Raw genomic sequence first — 18,722 nt, forward strand, 5'->3', positions numbered from 1 at the left:
TCCCTGTCACCTGCAGGCGCTGCCGGGACGGCCCCGGCCCCCGCTCCCGCCCCGGCCCGAGCCCGCACAGCCCGTGGGGAGCCGGGCCGGGGCGGGCTGTGCCTGTTGCATTGTCCTTGGCGGGGCTGCCCGTGAGCGCCCGCCGCTATCTGAGGCCGGGGACCCCGGCGGTGCCTTGTGTCGGACTCTCTGCCCCGCCTGATAGCGGCTGCACCCTGCTCCGTTGCACGTCCCTTGCGGCTCCCGCTGGGGCTCTCTCCCCTTTTGTCTGTGTATTTTTAGGTCATTAGAGTGGAGGGGTAGGTAATCCCCAGGCTCAAGTTCCAGAGGGGCGGGTTCTGGACGGAGGTGGAGTCACTTTTCATTTAAATCCCTGACTATAAAATGGGCTTAAAGAGAAGCGGGATCTCAGCTGTGCTGCACAGACCCCGGCACGCAGGGTGCGTGGGGGCCCCCCGGCAGCCAGCGCCCTGCAGCACAAGCCGCTGCGATGCTCCACTCCGTCGGCGTTCACACCTTGCAGCTGCTCACCCAGGCGGCCGCCTGCATCCTCCTATTTCCCCGCTTCCTGCTCACCGCCGTGATGCTCTGGCTCCTGGATTTTCTGTGCATTAGGAAGAAGATGCTGACGATGCCCACGGCGGAGGAGGCGGCCAGCGCCAGCGAGGAGCCGCCCCCCGACGACCCCCCGGTCTGCGTGTCCGACTCCAACCGCATGTTCACGCTGGAGTCGCTGAAAGCCGTGTGGCACGGGCAGAAGCTGGACTTCTTCAAGTCGGCGCACGTGGGTTCCTTGGCCCCTAACCCCGAGGTGATCCAGCTGGACGGGCAGAAGAGGCTCCGCATCCTGGACTTCGCCCGCGGCAAGAGACCCCTCATCCTCAACTTCGGCAGCTGCACCTGACCCCCGTTCATGGCCCGCCTGAGGTCCTTCCAGCGCCTGGCCGCGCACTTCGTGGACATTGCCGACTTCCTGCTGGTGTACATTGAAGAAGCACACCCCTCCGACGGCTGGGTCAGCTCGGATGCAGCCTACAACATCCCCAAGCACCAGTGCCTCCAGGACAGGCTGCGGGCAGCTCAGCTGATGAGGGAAGGGGCGCCCGATTGCCCCCTGGCCGTGGACACCATGGACAATGCTTCCAGCGCCGCCTACGGTGCCTACTTCGAGAGGCTCTACATCATCCAGGAGGAGAAGGTGATGTACCAGGGAGGCAGAGGACCAGAGGGCTACAAGATCTCGGAGCTGAGGAGATGGCTAGACCAGTATAAAACGCGGCTCCAGAGCCCCAGCACGGTGGTCATCCAAGTGTAAAAAGGACCTGGCAAGAAGCGCAGGGGTGGAGAGGCGAGGGAGGGCGGGAGGAGAGGTGGGGAGGGAGAAGGCACTGCGTCGCGAATGGCAGGAGCTGTCTTCCCGCGGGGACACTCGAAGGAGGCTGCTGTGCGAGCTTTCGAGCAAAACGTGCCATAGTCCTTTCTCTATTCAAATCATGTTGATTTGCCAGCCACGCTCTGTCAATACTGTATTTCCATGTGCGTTTTGTAAATAACTCTCTTTTTTCCTTTTTTTTTTTTTTTTCCCTAGCGTTTACTATTTTTTAAGGAGGCTCTCTTCCTACGGGATCTGTTCCCGACTGCGTGTGTGCGCGGGTGTGTGTCTGAAAAGTTGTGTACAAGTGCTCCGTGCTGCCTAGCAAGTGCTAACTGGGATTTCTAGTATTTCTTTGTGATGACCGATTTTGAAATGGGTTTCTCTAATGCCAGGAAATCGCGTCTGATGTTGTCAAATACTAGAACTGCCAATAGCCAGAGCTGGACGGAATGTCCTATTTATGTGGGGGGGTTTTGTAAGACGTTCGTTCACCTTCCTTTTTTTTATGAATTTTTTTAAATAATAAAGGTTGAGTAACTACACGTCTAAGGTTGACTGCCTTTCTCTGTCTTCAGACCGCTACGCTCACTTTCCCTTTTGCCTATCTCGCAGCACCCCCCCGCAGCCGAGGAGGGGCAGGCGGAGCGGCAGGCGGGAGAGGATGCGCTGCCGGGGGCTCGGGGGCGGCGAGCTCAGCCTCGGCAGCGGCAGGAGCGCGCACCGCCCGCGACCCGGAGGAAAGGGAGAGTACTGGGTGTCCCCATGGGGAAATCCAAACCTCCGGGGCTCCTGGGGGGGAGACCGGTCAGGAGGACCCCGTGCTCTCTCAGTGACCTCGGCGAGCCGGCCCCGGATTGAGCCCTGAGCCCTGGAGGGCGAAGGTGCAGGTCTGACCGGCGCCGAGCAGTCAAGTGAGTCCTGACCGAAAACAGGCTGGGGAAAGCCGTCCTGGGCGGGAGAGCCGCCCCGCCAAGGACACCTCGTCTCGGGCAGACTGTGCCGGACCGGAGCCCGGCCGGGGCAGCGCGAACCGCACCTGCGGCGAAGCGCGGCTGAGGGGCTCGGGCAGGAGGGCAGCGCCCAGCCCGGCCGTGCGAAGCTCAGCCCCACCCCCGGCAGATACGCTGGAAATGGTGCGGGGTGCCGAACCTTGCTCCCTTGGACCCCGACAGGTGAGACAGGGGGTGGAGAGCATCCCGCAACCTCCGCAGGAGCCATACAAAGCTGCCCAAAGACAGTGGGTCTTTAAGGACCACCCGTGGCGCCTCTGAACGCCTCCACGTCCTTGAGAGCAGCGGGACGAGGCGCTCGAGCTTTTAAGCCCCTAAGTTTTGGAGAGGGGTGCACGGCCCGAAGGCAGGGCGAGCCGCGGACGCCGCTCTCCGCAGCTGGGCACCGAGTCGCGCCCGCAGTGCTGAACCGAACCAGCGGGAAGCTGTTTGTAAGGGCGTTAGAGCCCCTGCCTTGACAACGCTCCTCTGGACCCGCAGTGTTCCAGTCTTTCAACATTCACGGTTTAGACTAGCACGCGTAACTGCTCCCGCCTTTCCCCGCAACAAAAGCAGCACCGAGTGGTCCCTCACAGAGAAATCAGATGCTCCAACCCTGCTCGTCCGTCCCCTTCGCCCCCGCAGCCCCCTTGAAAATAGGGCCGCTCTGCTGAGGTGTCAAAGGATCCGGCTCAGGTGCCCGCTTCGTGCTTCCCGACCCGCCCGGCCACTGCGCCTGCTCTGGCGGGGTCGAAACCCTTTCAGCCCTTCTTCACCTTTCCTGTGCCCCCAAGAGCGGACCCCCCGGCACCGGGCTCAAGGCACCGCTTCCGCCCGGCTCAGGCGCCTCCGGTTGATGCTGGGGCGGCGGGGCGAGAGCCCGCCCTGAGGTGGTCTTGCTTCCCTGGCCGGCCGCCGGGCGCAAGCACAGAGCCCTCTGCGAAGTCCCGGAGCGGAGGGAAGCCTCGGCGGCAGAGCCAGCAGGACAGGCTGCGGCAGGGCATCATCCCGCTCCCCCCGGCATCGCCCCGCTGCCCCCGGTATCGCCCCGCTCCCCCCGGCATCGCCCCGCTGCCCCCGGTATCGCCCCGCTCCCCCCGGCATGGCCCCGCTCCCACCGGCATCGCCCCGCTGCCCCCGGTATCGCCCCGCTGCCCCCGGCATGGCCCCGCTCCCCCCGGCATGGCCCCGCTCCCACCGGCATCGCCCCGCTGCCCCCGGTATCGCCCCGCTGCCCCCGGCACGGGCAGCGCCCGCCGAGGCACGGCAAAGGTGTGTGCATGCCTGAGCCGCGGCCAGCGCCCGTCAGTGCCTCCCGCCTGCATGGGCACATCAGCCTCGGCTCCCTCCCGGCACCCCAGGAGGGAGAATGAGCGCTTCTCCCTGGTACGAGGCTCCCGAGCCCCGCAAAGCTCGCCCTGCCCCGCTGCGGGACAGCAGAGCCCCCGCTCCGCCCTGCTGCCCGCGGATCTCAGCGCGGCACCAGCCCTGGCCCTGCCCTGCTGCGCCTTTCCCAGCCCCACGCACGTCGTGCCGTATAAAACAAAGGCAGAGGAGCAGCGGGTCTCCTCTCTCGGCTACAAGGGCAGACTGTGTACGCGATTGCTTCTTTCTTTTTTTTTTTTCTTTTTTTTCTTTCTTTTTTTTTCTTTTTTTTTTTTTTTACAGCTTAGTTTTCCTGACTTTACAATAAAGCCATTCTTTGCTTTCTCACCTCGTTATCTCTTTCCTTTATCCGCTTTTGGCAAGCTTTAGTTGTAATTCTGAAGTTACGGCAAGAGCCGGGCACATCCCCACCCCGGCCTGGCCCCCAGGACATTTTCCGGTCATAGAGACAGAAATGGTCACTGTGGGCTTTAATAATAACAGAAACAGCCTCATCTTTACTCTCTACTACTAGCAGATCTTGGTCAAAGGCTATATGAGGTCAGGATTTTTTTTCCCTAAATAAGTCAGCTTTCTAAAGCTACATTCCTCCTTTAAAGCGAACACAGAGATCTTATTTATCACTTTCTCTTTAATCAGCAACAGAAGAAAAAATTGCTATGAATTCCTGGAATCCCTGAAAGAGATCACACTTTTCTTTTGCACAAATCAAAGTTATCTGCTTCTATTATATCCTCCACTTAAAATGAATCATAAGCCTCCATCCCACTGAGCTTTCTCGGGGATACTTGTTTAGCACAGACGAGAACAATACGCTGTACATCTAAAGAGCCCCGGGCGGCAGAAGCCTCCCCGACTGATACAAAGGATTGAGAAACGTCCTATCTTTAAAACGCATTTTTAGTGCCTTTCCACCTCCCTAGTGCACTACAAACAGAAGTCAGAGAGTGCAGAGAGATTTATCAGAGAGAATTCTGAGTGGCAATTACATGTTCTGTCAATAATTAATTGAATTATGTCCTCATCATAATTACATACAGTCCTCTAGCCAGGAGGAGAAAGGAAAGAAGGAAGTTGTGGTGTGATCAGAGGGGGATCTCAGGTCATGGTTCCAGTCATTAAAAATGTGATGTAACATTGCAATCTGGTGTATTCTGAGACACAAATGGGGAAACAAACGAAACCAACTACTAAAATCTTATTTGATTTACAGCAGGGAGACAGAAAAAGCACTTGCCTTCATTAGTTGTTTTCATTACTACTTTCTGCTGGGGATTTAAAGGTACTTTGCCATGCAAAGACCAAAGGTCTTGCTCATTTGAACTGTGACCTATATGTTGTAGTCTTTCTGTTGTTCACCACATACTATCTGACTACATTGGGTGTTTCTGACGCTTCAAATAAAAATTTAAATTGGTCCAGAAATCAAAATTAGTCCAGCAAAGCATCCTATACTCAATACAAATGACATATTCAAATAGTCTTGCGAGAAAATTCTTACTCTGACACTTATTTCTCAGTACTTCTTCCAGTCATAAGGGAAATCATCATATCATTATTAATTTATTATTTACTAAGAGCTGTTAAAGTACTCTTTTGGTACACAAATGCAGGAAAACAAAGAGCTTGATTCAGTTCTCACACAAGTTTTGCACTGGTGTAACTTCAATGACACGGGTGTAGTCACTTCAGAACCACCTGGGTGTAATTATGATCAAAATCTGGGCTATTGCACTTCCTTTGCTTTTCTAATGGTTCAAAACCTCTATTTTTCTACAGCATGCTGTGGAAGACAGACAGCTGTTTGCATATAGAGCTCAAAAATCATTCTCAAGTTCCTCCTCACTGCCAGTGCCAGGGTCCTATATCCTGCCACAATTTAGACATGTCAGCACATTTCCTCACCATTCTGCATCCTCCCTACAGCATGAGAGCTGTAAACCCCATCAATATGTGTTTTCTTCCACTTGTTAAGGCAGATCCTCCTGGTGTCTTGAGCTTTAGATCAGGTAGCTTTTCGTTCTAATTGCTTTTAAGACCCAGCTGCCAAAAGGGAATTTGACACCTGCTTCCCTCTTTGCAAATTTCTCTTTTCAGACAAAAGTTTGATGATGCCTCTTGAAAAGGGGTTCATTTATGACCTCCACTTAATTGACTAACTCATGAATTTCTCATCTTCTTGGCCTTCCACCTGCTTCTTCAGAGATTTTGGAAATGGTTTACACTGGTAAATGTACTAACACTTAATGGCCAAAAACATCTTAACTAGAATTACAAACAGTATTCAGTACTTCCTAAGTGAAAATGCATCACAGGACAAGGTTAAAATCCTTCAGCCAGTATGTTTTGCATGAGAATCCTTCTCAGGGCTTGTGCCCTCAAAAGTAAGGCTCCCTCATTCTGGTCCATGGAGTTCCTGTGCCAATCAATCTTATATCAGGTCTGTATGTTGTTTCATCCCTCTTTGGCAAATTAATAGCTCTGTCCTTACTTTGCTTATGGAAGCATTTGCTTCCATTTCCTTCCAAGTAATAAATGTCCTCCATCTTAAAGGACCTTTAGGACATGGCCATATGGGGTAAGGTAGCTCAACCCCCTACACAAACCCCCAGTGGCCAGAATTACCCAACATGAAGGTGATCCCTGAAAGTCTGATAAAGGTATCCAAGAGCTGCATTTCTTACTGGAGTCTCCAAGAATGAACTGGCACACAGTTCCCAGCAGAAGAGCATTCCATTATCCATTATAAAGCAACGGGCACCATGGAAAATTATAAACGGATTTGGATTTTACTGAAACCCCTAGCAATGAGGGTAAGAACCATGACTAAGCTTTCATTCATTTATGCCCATCTTCTCACCATCTTAGGTTTATAAAGCATCTAGTGCTTCAGTGGTCTGCATTTGATGACATTTTCACATTCCGTTCCAAGTCATCCCAGGCTGGAATTTTAGGGTCATATTTCTATTTTTCTTGCATCTTGATTTTCTTGCCTGAAGAGTCAGTCATGATATATATTCAGAATCACAGCATATTCTGAGCTGGAAGGGACCCACAAGGATTATCAAGTTCAACTCTTATACGAATGGCCCACATGGGGATGAAACCCACAACTGTGGCATTATCAGTACCATGCTCTAACCAGCTGAGAGAATCCCTTGCAGTGACAAAAATTCAGTATAGTTATTTAATCACTACAGGTTGTCAGGCACAATTTCTCAAATTATGTACCACCTTACAGAAATCAAATGAGGTGTCATTGCATAGAACCTCACTTCAAGTATCATAAATTTTAAAAACTTTGTGTTGAAACATCTTCCAGAGCTTTATCTAAGTTCATATAACTTCGCAAGCATAATTATACCAAAGATATCATTAGTGCCAAAGACCTGATAGTGAGAATAATTCCTAAGAATAAAAAAAATCAAAACATCTGGATAATTTTTTAATATATGCTTATTAAAAATACATTTTATTAAGTTATAGATAATGTTTTAATGTATATATTATGACTTTTAAGAATTGTTCTAATGGAAGTGACCCTTAAAAATCTATGCAACTGAGTTGAAGAAATTCTGGAAGTTGCACAATTCCATGCAAGAAAAAAAAATATTGTTTATTTGATGATTTTCCATTTGTGATGAAGGACAATCAGGAAAGAATAGGGTGCAAGGCTGCTGTCAACCAGATTTGCAGCACATGGACATAAAGAACATACTGTGCCACCAACACACAGACACATACAATTGCAGAGATCAAAATTAGCCCAAAGTGTATTTGGAACATTGGAAAGGGAGAGGCAGGGAGTTGGGCATTTTATAGAATAAAATAGTTATTTCAAGAAGTGATAAATATACAAAATATTTTTTAAATTACTAAGTTAATTTCTGTGTATTCTCACTCAGAAGTGGAACACATCCATTGCATGGTGAATAATGAACAGCTTTGGGGAAATGGAAGACATTAGACAAAACTCAGTTGTTTAGTTCCCTCTATTTCATTTAATCATTTTTTTTTTCCTTTTAACTTTATATTGCCTTCTCTAGAAGGCATACCACTGGAATTATTATGCTGGGTTCTAGTTTATTTGATGCTCATGCAGATCGGTGTGCATTTCTGTCAGTGTTTAGTTGACTGAAGTATTTTTGATACTAAATAATCTACCATGACATCAAACTGAGTCAATTGTTCTATCTACCTGATAAGAGCAAAAGTATGGTAAGCAAATGCAACAGAAGAATTTGGAACTGTTCCCCAGAACTGACCGTCCAGACCTCTCCTATTCCCATGAGATGTTTTCAGTTGATTCATTCAGCCATAATAAATTCCAGAAGTTATCTATTGGGAGGAACAAAATGGAAGAAAAAAGAGCAGACTGAGGAAGAAATGTCATGGATCTTGCATTTCAGGTTTTTTACTAACTGAGTAAAAGTCTCCTGCTGCCTTTTCATGAACACAAAGACAGGTTTGGAGGAGCTCTATAGTGATTTACCAGTAGAACTGAAACAAATTGGTACATACCTTAGAAGTACATCTGTTTTCTAAAGCTGGGGAGGAAGCTACCCAGAAAGCTGTATATTAGCACTTCCTGCAGCTACTGCTGGGAGCTGGATAGATATTTTTTCTTTTGCCACATATTCTGTGTCACTTTGAAATCACTTTGAAATCACTTTGAAATCTTCTGGTTTGGTAATAAATCTAATCCCAAGAGAAGAGACTTGACAAAAAGGAAAATCAGAGTTTATTCTGTCTTTCCAGTTATCGAGTGTGCCCACTGACTCACAGTTCATCCCTAGATCTGTCAAGCCCCTCTTGCTCAATGCAGCAGGGCACTGGTTCAGGGGCTGGACAATGGGGAAGAAGCCACCGAGGGCTCTGAGAGGGACCACAGCACTGCACTACAAATTCCTGAGATAAGGGCCAAACTGTGGGACAATGAGAAGAGGGAGAAGATTATCCATTCCCATGCACAGCACTGACAGCTGACAGACATGCACAGATAAATACTGTCTCTGAAACCTGGGGCTATTTTTGCTACCAGGTGAGAAATCAGGGTGTTCTTTGCAATTCCCATGTCATTTGTTTTTAGACGATGGATGTGTCATCATTGCAAAATGGAATTTGGGGGTTTTTGGAGAAGAAATCGACACTTAAGTCATACTTTTGAGCAAGTCAAAAGACACCCAAGGGTATGATTGCCTTGTGTGCTGTTCTTCTTAATAAGGCCAAGGAAAAGCATCACTGGATGGGATCATAATCATCTGCTGCTTTAATGCAGACAATGGAAGAATTCTCCTTACTGATGGCTGTAAATTCATCATTATGGATACCACTCAGAGTCATTTGGCATGACATTTTTTATGCATAGAACAGAAAAGTGCAGTATTAGTTCCTGAGTGATTGGATGAGTTGTACATCCATTAATGTGCATAACAGAAAATGTTTCCAAGCTCTGACTTATCTCTCCTACACAAACTAAAAGATGCAGATTGACTTGCGGCTGTTTACTCAAATTTTTGGTGCATTTTTTCATTCTATCCAAAGTCCTGTATATTTGAGAACCTACTATCACCATGCATTGTAGATTTTACTGCTGACTCTGAGATTGTAGCAGTCTGGCTATGTTCACGTATTATGAAATTTACTGTATGACAGGGAATAGTTGCACTAACCCTAAAATGAATAAACATTTCTCAGTTGACTGCTTTGGGAAATGATGGAATTGGTAGACTATAAGCCCAGGAAATTTGGAAAAAAATTAATCAAATTTTTTATCCACCCAATTGTTAGTTCAACCTGGTTAAAATCCATGTGTCATTCATCTGAAAACTGCAATGTAAGTCCACCAAGAATCCATTATAACATAAAAACATTAAAATTAAAATGAAACACCTTATGCTGATTTTCATAATAGACCACCTTTTTCATTTAAGATGTTTCATTTCTAAATGTAGCTAGAATAAATTTTCCAGAAAAAAAATCATTTTCCATTTTGGCCAACTCAAAACTATACATTTTCCAGTTTTTCAAGTGAAATAACATATACATTATTCAAATTCCCTGGTCTGTAGTGTGTCCTCCTGTTCATGAATTGTTCAGGAACTGGTTATAAATTAACTGATCAGTTAATTTATGCAAACACTTCATCAATCAAATTACATTAAGAAATCTCAGCCAAGAATGTATCAACTAATTGTTCACTTAGGATATTTATTTGACTGTGATATAGAACTGTCACTTATATGAATGGTGTCATATTTGCTCCCCTGCTGATTACAAGGCTTTTTTTTTTCAGAGAGGAAATACCAAATATCAAAGTAAATATCAAATATCAAGTAATGGCATTTTTTAGATGTGAATTATCAGACAAATAATCATTAAATGTTTATGAGATATACAAATTTTCTATCTAGACAGCAGCATTATCTATGTTTAAGCCATTGACACATTTTCAGAACTCTGAACCAACATCTTTTATTTAATGATATGCACAAACTAGAGTTTATAGGAGAGACCTAGATTATAAGAATGCTCATAAAAATAATAAATAAAAAGCCTACATTTCAGCATTTAGGCTTCCAATATAAGCAATAAGGAGAACTCAACCCTATCTCAGCTGCCAGATAGTGAAGACACTCACTTAAAGGAGGATATTATGGTACAAGCCCAGCCCATGTCCATGGATCTGAACCTGGAAATTCCATAACCTGGACAATGTCATGGCCTGTGAAATACAGAAACCATTTTCTTGGAACTTTAAGGGAAGAGGTACTGGTCAGCACTTGTGGCAAATGGTTGGAGAAAGACTGTTCATTTTCCTAACAAAGCTGCTTACTGAGGATATAAAACAGCTGTGTTACAGTATTAAGCAAAATATCAGGTACATGCCATAACTGTGAGGCTACTATTTAATTCCAGATGACCAACATTCTTCTTTGTTTTATTCTGACCAGAAAGGCTCTTCTGACTTGAGAAAGCTTCCCAACATTTAACCAATGCATTCCCTCATAAAAGTACTTAACTCACCAGAAATTTACACACACTCCAAACAAAACGAAACAAAACAAAACATAGAAAAAAGGGGGAAAAAAAAGAAAAAAAAAGAAAAGAAAGAAAAAGAAAAGAAAAAAAGAAAAAGAAAAAGAAAAAAAAAAGAAAGGGTTTATCTGAAACTTTAAGGTCAGCTCTAGGATAGACTTTTGGACTCACTTGTAATTGCTTTCATTGTCTGACTGGTCAACACGGTTACTTATCTTCCCCTGCTGTGCATATGACCAAGTGTTGTGTAGGCAGGCGTGCTGGCCAATAAAACCTCAAAAAGCAGTGAAACATTCCCATCAGTGCAAGCAACAGCTCTCAGTATAAGTAATTGTCTTGTCATATCTCCCCAGGCCCATTCTTTTCCTTTCTCTCCCTCTTTCACTTGAATTTCCTCAGAAATGTTCTTTCTCCATCAACATAGCCTCATGTTACTTCTCTGCAGCTCTGCTGCCCTCCATTCTAAAATCTGGCATTACATTGAAACTTCCAAGAATTCCATTCTCTGAAGCATTATGAGTCACACTGTAGTCCTCAGCAATATTTTTAAAACACCAATGTTTTTTTAATCACTCTTGAGACCCACAGAAGAAAGTAAGGATATTATCTTGCTAACTTACAGTCGTGGTTGTTTTTTCTATTGCCACCCACACTCTCTCATCTTTCTCCAGATACTCTGCTCCAGTCTCTCAATAGTGCAGGCATATGGTATTCAAGCATGCCAGAGTCTGACTTCAAGTTTTAGTCATTTTTCTTCCTGTAAAAAGGATGGAGGGACGTTGAGCCTTGACCATTTGAGAGCTTTCTTTATGGGACAGTTTTATTCAGGTTTATACTTCAAAAAATTATATGCTGTACTGCAAAGCTAAAGAAGAAACATCAGGTCTAAGCCATATTTCATCTTATCTGAATCCCAGCAATGCCATGTGTCTGGTATGTCAGAGGCAACACAGAAATCACTGGTCCAACTGTGAACATAGGAAGGGGAGAATTTATGCCTGCTTCTGGCAGTGATTGCAAAAAAAGGCATTTTAACAGAGGAGATGGTTATCTTCATGAGCTGCAGTTGTAAATACTATCCCTGATAAGAAAAACATAAACCTATTTTCTACTGTTTGAAGAACTTTCCATTTTAGTTAGAAAAAAGAATCCAAGTTACTAAGCTATTGTAAAGTTATCTGTTCATTTTCATTGTGTTTCAATGCTTGCTTTTTTTTTTTTTTTGAGCACAAGGATGAGGCAGCTTCTATTATGAAAGAGTTATTTGCATCTTAGGACTGAAGTTCCACAAATTGCTGTTATCTGCTGTGCAGGTGCTCATGTGACATACTGAATAAATATACCTTAAGGTAAGCACATAACACTGGACAATGGGTGTTCAATAAAGAGGATCCCTAAAGACAACAGTTTTCTGAGTTCTCTAGAGATCAGCTTTTGCATGAAGCACTTGAGGATGGCTGGCTGTCCCATGATAGTTTTTAGACAAAGCTGCCAGGAAATAAGAGGATGAAGAGACCTAGATTCTAAATTACCAGCTGATCATGTGAAGAAAGTACATACTTAGGTCTCAAAAGTTACTGAAAAATGGTCAGTGAGCTTGCCTGTGCAAGAGATGGTTGAGAGAACTGTGAAAATAAACACATCATTGAGAAATGGAGGTAGGATGAGTGAGATTTACTTAAGAAAAGGTGAGAACAGTGTTAAACGAGATAGAAAAGAATCCATATTAAATAGTAGCATTAATGCAGTAAGCCAGGAAGCTATGAGTGATCAAGACTCCTCAAGAGTCACAGTTAGACACGTTTACTCATATATTTATTTGTCTACATAAAATAAAACACAATCATACTGAAACTGCTCATTTTACATCCTACTCATACAGGGCTTTTCTGTCTCACTGCCTCATACCAAAAGGTGTGGAAAAGCAATAAAGTTGTTTTTCATTTTGGTCGGATTTTGCTTCTACTCTGTGTGTCTCTAAGAAATCTTGACCAATTTTTTTATTTGATTGTACCAATACTAAAATTTGGAGTAAGTTTTAACTCCTGGGCTGCACCCAAAGCAGTGTGGCCAGCAGGTCAATGGAGGTGGTTCTGTCCCTCTACTCTGCCTTCATGAGACCCCACCTGGAGTTCTACATCCAGCTCTGGGGTCCTCAACACAAGAAAGACATGGACCTGTTAGAGTGAGTCCAGAGGAGGGCCACGAGAGGGATCAGAGTATTGGAGCATCTCTCCTGCAAAGAAAGGCTGAGAGAGTTGGGGCTGTTCAGCCTGGAGAAGAGAAGGCTCCAGGAAGAATTCATTGTGGCCTTCCAGCACCTAAAGGGTGCTTATAAAAAAGAGGGAGTGCAACTTTTACACAAACAGGACCAGGGGGAATGGTTTTAAACTAAAAGAGGAGAGATTAGTTATAAGGAAGATAATCTTTACCCAGAGGGTACTGAAACACAGGAACAGGCTGCCCAGAGAAGTTGTGGATGCCTCATTCCTGGAAGAGTTCAAGACCAGGTTGGATGGCTTTTGGAGCAATGTGGTTTAGTGGAAAGTGGCAAGGGGATTGGAACTTGATGATCTCTAAAGTCCCTTCCAACCCAAACAATTCTATAATTCTGAGATGCTGTAACTACCAGACCAAGACATTTAAAAATTGCTTTACTCACTGTGGGCGTTTTTAAGATAACAAAAGAAAAATTTCTAGGAAATAGGTCAAAATATTAACACATTTCTTAGCCTAATGTTAAACTTTTAAATCCATATTTAGTCTCCCTCATGTCATTCTCAGTGACAGATATCCACAAATCTCAGTGAATGACTACGAGCTACAACTTGGCCAAACATCGCACTATCTAAAAAATTAATGATCATTATAGATTCAGGAGCCTATTTAAATACAGGCATCCAGTTTTGAATGTTTGTCATAAGAGTGTTGCAGTGATGAGCTCAAACATTTGGTAACTGCTGATGTCATTGATGAGCTGCAGAGATTTCAATTTTCCGCAGAAGATGCTGTTACCAATAGAGCACCTCCTTAATCCATTTGTTTCTTTATTTTTATTATTTCTAAGAAAAATAATATCTTCACCATCTCTGAACCCCTATCAGTGTGATTTTGTGCCTTGGGCAGAAGAGACTCTAAGGACAACCTGTGGGCTGGGCAGCACACTTCAGGCTTAGCAAGGAGAACATCATCAGTCAGAGAACAAGAGCCGAGGATAAAGACTCAGAGGTTACTCTGAATCATTCTCCTGAATGATACTTCATACTACCTCTTACTGGCTTTTCAGGAATAATTAGAAACAGGCAGCAGTTACACCATTTCTGTAAATTTAAGGCAAGCTGAAAATCAGAATTGAATTGTGTGCTGCTACGTTTTCAACAGCAGAAAATGTCAAGAGTGCAGGCAATTTCCAACTGAATTTACCAATGCTTTATTCAGTGCTTCACAGGCAGAAATGCCAAGTGACACAATAGGGAAATCCAGCACAAAGTATGAAGTATAAAGGCCTGAAAATGAAGATTGTTGTGAAATTTAGAAATGTGATACTGATGTGAATGTCCATGTCTCTAAAGCAGCCTCTTCTATTACAGATCTCAGATGTGTATATGCCAGACGTAGCTGAGTGAGAGCCAAAGCCTAGATTAATTTTCTTTCTGTAAAAGTTGGATACATATGTATCTGAAAATCAAAACACAGAAAATAAGATCAGAAAGCCCATAAGGACTAATGTTTAATTAGTTACAGGTTAGTAACTAATTAGTAGAGATGCAGGACCTTACCTTAAATGATTTTTTGTTTCATTTTGTTTTATTTGCATAAAATAAACTTCTGGAATTTGGTTTTCATTATAAGCATTCTTTAATGAACTCTCTGGTGCTAATTATTTAGTCAGAAAAATAAGTGGTATTTTTTCACTTTTACCTTCTTTTTCTATGACAAAAACAAAGAAACAAAATAGGGGGAATACTAGGGGGAATCAAAGGGTAAGTATCCAAATAATTTAGAAGATAAAGACTGCATATTTTAACAAGTCTACCCTAGTATGGCAATATGATGGGAGTTACAGCTGTGACAGAGATTTTAACTGGAGAAGAATCAATGCAGATCTGCAGATGGAAGTCATGTCTCAAAAATGTATTAGGCTTGCCCAAAGGAGAATGTGGATAGGGCGATCTGGTAACTGCAGTGCTGCAATTCTATACTTGGATACTCTGCTGCATATGTCATGGATTTCCATGGGGCTTGGGGAAAATTCACAGGCCTTTTAGAGAACAAACTTACCATGGCACAAGAGGAATGGTCCTCTTGAATATTATTAGCTTTTTTCAAGTTAGGAGGGAGAGGAAGGGATGAGCAGCCAGTTGTCAGAAGGGAAGAAGCTGCTCATAGGGTGTTACAAGGTCTCTGCTGGAATCTCTGCTGTTCCCACTCCTGAGTAACCTCAGACATAGAGTAAATAGAAACTTCATATGTTCTGCTGGTGATCCAAAATTACTCAGGACAGTCAAAACCAAAGCTGTGTGAGGCAGAGTACAGAAGCACCTCGCAGTCCCAAATCACTTGATGGTAAAGTGACAGATGAATTTAAATGCCGTTTCTAAGTAGGGAAGAAAAAGTTGTGTAGACATTTTGCACATAATGCTTGCCTGATATAACTCGGAACAACAAAGTCTACAGAGATTTTAATGACTTAATTAAATGAAATATTAATTTATGTCCATGATTCAGGGTATTCCTGTCAGTGCCTTTTAATTTCATTGGTGCCTTTTGGACTACCACAATATTTTTTATAATTCCATTCAGAGATTAATCTTCTCTGTCTTTAAGTGCTTCATAAATATAAACTAATTTTCTATGTAACTATCATCGAATGAAAACTGAGATATTTCAGTTAAAGGAATTACACAAAATGCTAAAAATATGTCAGATAGTCCTCTACCAGAAAACTTTGATTTCCATTGAACCCCTTCTTCAAAGAAATTAAATTAAATGTATGCATTTCTTGAGAAAGTGGAAAAAACTTTTAAAATGTATATATATTTCAATCAGACATTTCTGGAAAAGAAAGGTTCAAATTTTCACAGTATAAAAAATTGCAAGTGTTTAAACTGAATGTCTTTATTTTAACCAAACAGTACATTTCAAATAACCCAAAGTAGTTTTAAATTGCATCTTTCCCCCCCTCCAGGAGGTTTTAAAGAATTTCACTTTCTTGTTTCCACTTGGGATGACTTTATTTTACAAAGTATAAATTTATTTTTTGAAAAACAAACATGTTCATTCACTGACCAAATCAGGATCTGTTTGTTCATTACATGTCTTGAGTAGACAACACCACAAAAGCTGCCTTTGAGAAATTCCTAATATCTTCTGTGTATAAACATTATCTGTCTAGAATTACCTCTTCATAGATTAACTTTCCTGGGTAGAGTATGTCCTTGTTGGTTATTGATCCCTGAAATATCTTTCAAGAGGTTTGTGCACTTGTAGTAGATACTGAAACAAAAAACTGAAGTGTCCTGCCCCAGACAAACCTAGGCTGAAACTAAAACTTTTACTGACAGATGAGGAAAAATACTGAAAAATCGCCACCTAATTTTAATAGAGGATTTTATATTAATCTTCAAGTTTTTGGCAGTAAAGCACTGAACCATGGTCTGAAAAATTGGCTTCACCTGCTCAGTCAATCTGTAATTTTACATACAGCCCAACTAAAGCTCTAGGCATATGAATAGTTTATATTAACTACCTGTTTTTAGATTTCTTCAGCTGCTGTTCTTTACCCTTGCAGGCCCTCTGTTATGTATGAAATTAAAATGTCTTAAAATAACCCCATGCACTAAAAAATGCCCAGAGAAAACTGTATAACCTGGGGAAAAGAAGGTTCCTAGTGTAAATAAACACCTGAAGGTGTGCAGGTTTTCAGTGATGGCCAGTGAATAGGACAAGAGGCAATGGGTATCAACTGGAACCTGGGAGTTTCCATCTGAACATCAGGAAACTGTTTTTGAGGGTCACTGAGCAATGGCACAGATTTGCCAGAGAAGTTGTGGAGTCTCTATTCATGAACATATTCAAAAGTCATTTGGACAGGGACCTGGGCAAGTTTCTCCATTTGGTCCTGCTGGAGAAAGGGGATGGTACCAGATGCCCTCCAGAGGTTCCTTCCAACCCCAACCATTCCGTGATCCGTGATTCTGTGAAATATCACTCACATTGACAAAAGATTAAAGAGGAAAAATGAAAGAATAAAGGAATAATTAAAACAATCATATTAAACAAGAAAACTAAGGAAAATATGCCTGAGCAACTAGAGCAGCAGAATCTTACTGCTACATTTATTTATAATAAGTACTTAATAAACAGCTAGGAAAAAATATAAACTGAAAGGAGGGCATATGCATCCACAGATCACAGAAGAATTACTGAGATAATTTATGAACCACTGACAATTAAACTGGTATGGCAAGAGAAACAGGTACTGAGAAATGAAATAATTCCAAAGAGAGAAATATGGTTAATACTTTTCACAAGGAAGTCCAAGGAATTCCAGTACTTGCTTTCCACTATCTCTTCTCCCTCCAGAAAAGCAATTGGATACATACTATTAGGAAAAAAAATTTATGGACCCAGTGAGAGATCAAGAGCAGACTAGGACCATAAGCAACAGTAGAAAATTAATAGGATCAAAAGATCACAGGATAATTCAGGTTGGCAGGTACCTCTGAAATTTATCCAGTCCAGCCTACAGCTGAAAGCAGGGTCAGCTGTGAGATCTGCCCAACTTATTCATATGCAGCTTGGTCTTGAAAACCTTCAAGGACTGCACAATTTCTCTTAGCAATCTCTTCTGATTCCTGAGATCCTGATCTGTTCTTGACTGACCAAACTGCAAAAAAGCTTTTCCTTAAATCCAGCCTGACCTTTTCTTTTTTTCAACTTCTGCCCATTACCTCTAATCATCCCACCATGCAGCACAGGCTCCATCTTCCAAGACCCCCTGAAAGCCATATCTTCTCCGCATTGAACAAGCCTCAGCTTCTCCTCCTGAGGCAAATCCTTCAATCCCTGACTGTCTTGGTGGCCCTTTGCTAAGCTTGCTCCAGTTTTAAATTGAACTCACAGATCCTGGGCAAGATGTATAGCACTCTCACTTCAGAGATAACCATAATGCAGTGATGAATAGTCTTTCTGGATCAGTTTGGAATTTTTCATCGAAGAGAACTGATAATATATAAAAGACACTATATGAAAAGATCTCCCTATTCAGGAATGAAGATAAAGTATTCCTTAACTTTTAATGAGATTGAAGTCCCACTTACACAATTGCATTTAAGAATCTAGTTGCATTTATTAACAGGGATAGACTTAAGCACATGTTGAAGCACTTTCCTGAATCTGGGCAAGAGATGTAATATGTAAAATACAACCTGTAACTGGACTCTATATCTGATTACAGAGCCTTTCAAAACTTTACCCACAAATTATTCATATTTTCCCAAACCCTTACAAAGCCTTATGAACTGCAAAGTAATTAAAAGACCAAAGCAAAAGGTAATGGAAGAACATATATCAAGTTTGGAAAGAGGTGGTACCAAATGCAACAGCGTTCACTCACTTAACTATTACTTAAGATTTCCATTAGCTATCCATGGTGACAGATAAACAGCACTTATATTTGTAAATTATGTTGTGCCATTACAAATGTTAGTGAAAAGAGTGAAATACTTTGCAAAGGAGTCTGAAAATATCAGAGTATGGAAGCCAACACTGCTTGCCTTGCTGATACAAAATTCCTATTAAACAATAAGGTGTGCAGAATTTGGCTTCTGGAAATAGGAAATAAAGGAACAAATCCAAAGCTCACTGAAGTAAAGAGGAGACATTCTTCTGACCTCAATGGGCTTTGGAAATCACCCAAAATGAGATTCATT

At 43.1% G+C, this 18,722-nt stretch overlaps 1 protein-coding gene and 1 long non-coding RNA gene across 2 annotated transcripts in view; both read left to right on the top strand.

Annotated features, from left to right (window-relative positions):
* The window catches only part of LOC136558461 (uncharacterized), an 88,855-nt gene that overhangs the window by 60,964 nt on the left and 9,169 nt on the right, over window positions 1-18,722 (top strand). The gene's annotated exons all lie outside the window — the stretch shown is intronic.
* DIO3 (iodothyronine deiodinase 3) lies at window positions 491-1,315 on the top strand. The gene has a single exon (XM_066552484.1). It carries the CDS (start codon window positions 491-493, stop codon window positions 1,313-1,315), a length of 825 nt encoding a protein of 274 aa, XP_066408581.1.

Source organism: Molothrus aeneus, chromosome 6 (genome assembly GCF_037042795.1).
Source record: "Molothrus aeneus isolate 106 chromosome 6, BPBGC_Maene_1.0, whole genome shotgun sequence".
Lineage (NCBI taxonomy): Eukaryota > Metazoa > Chordata > Aves > Passeriformes > Icteridae > Molothrus > Molothrus aeneus.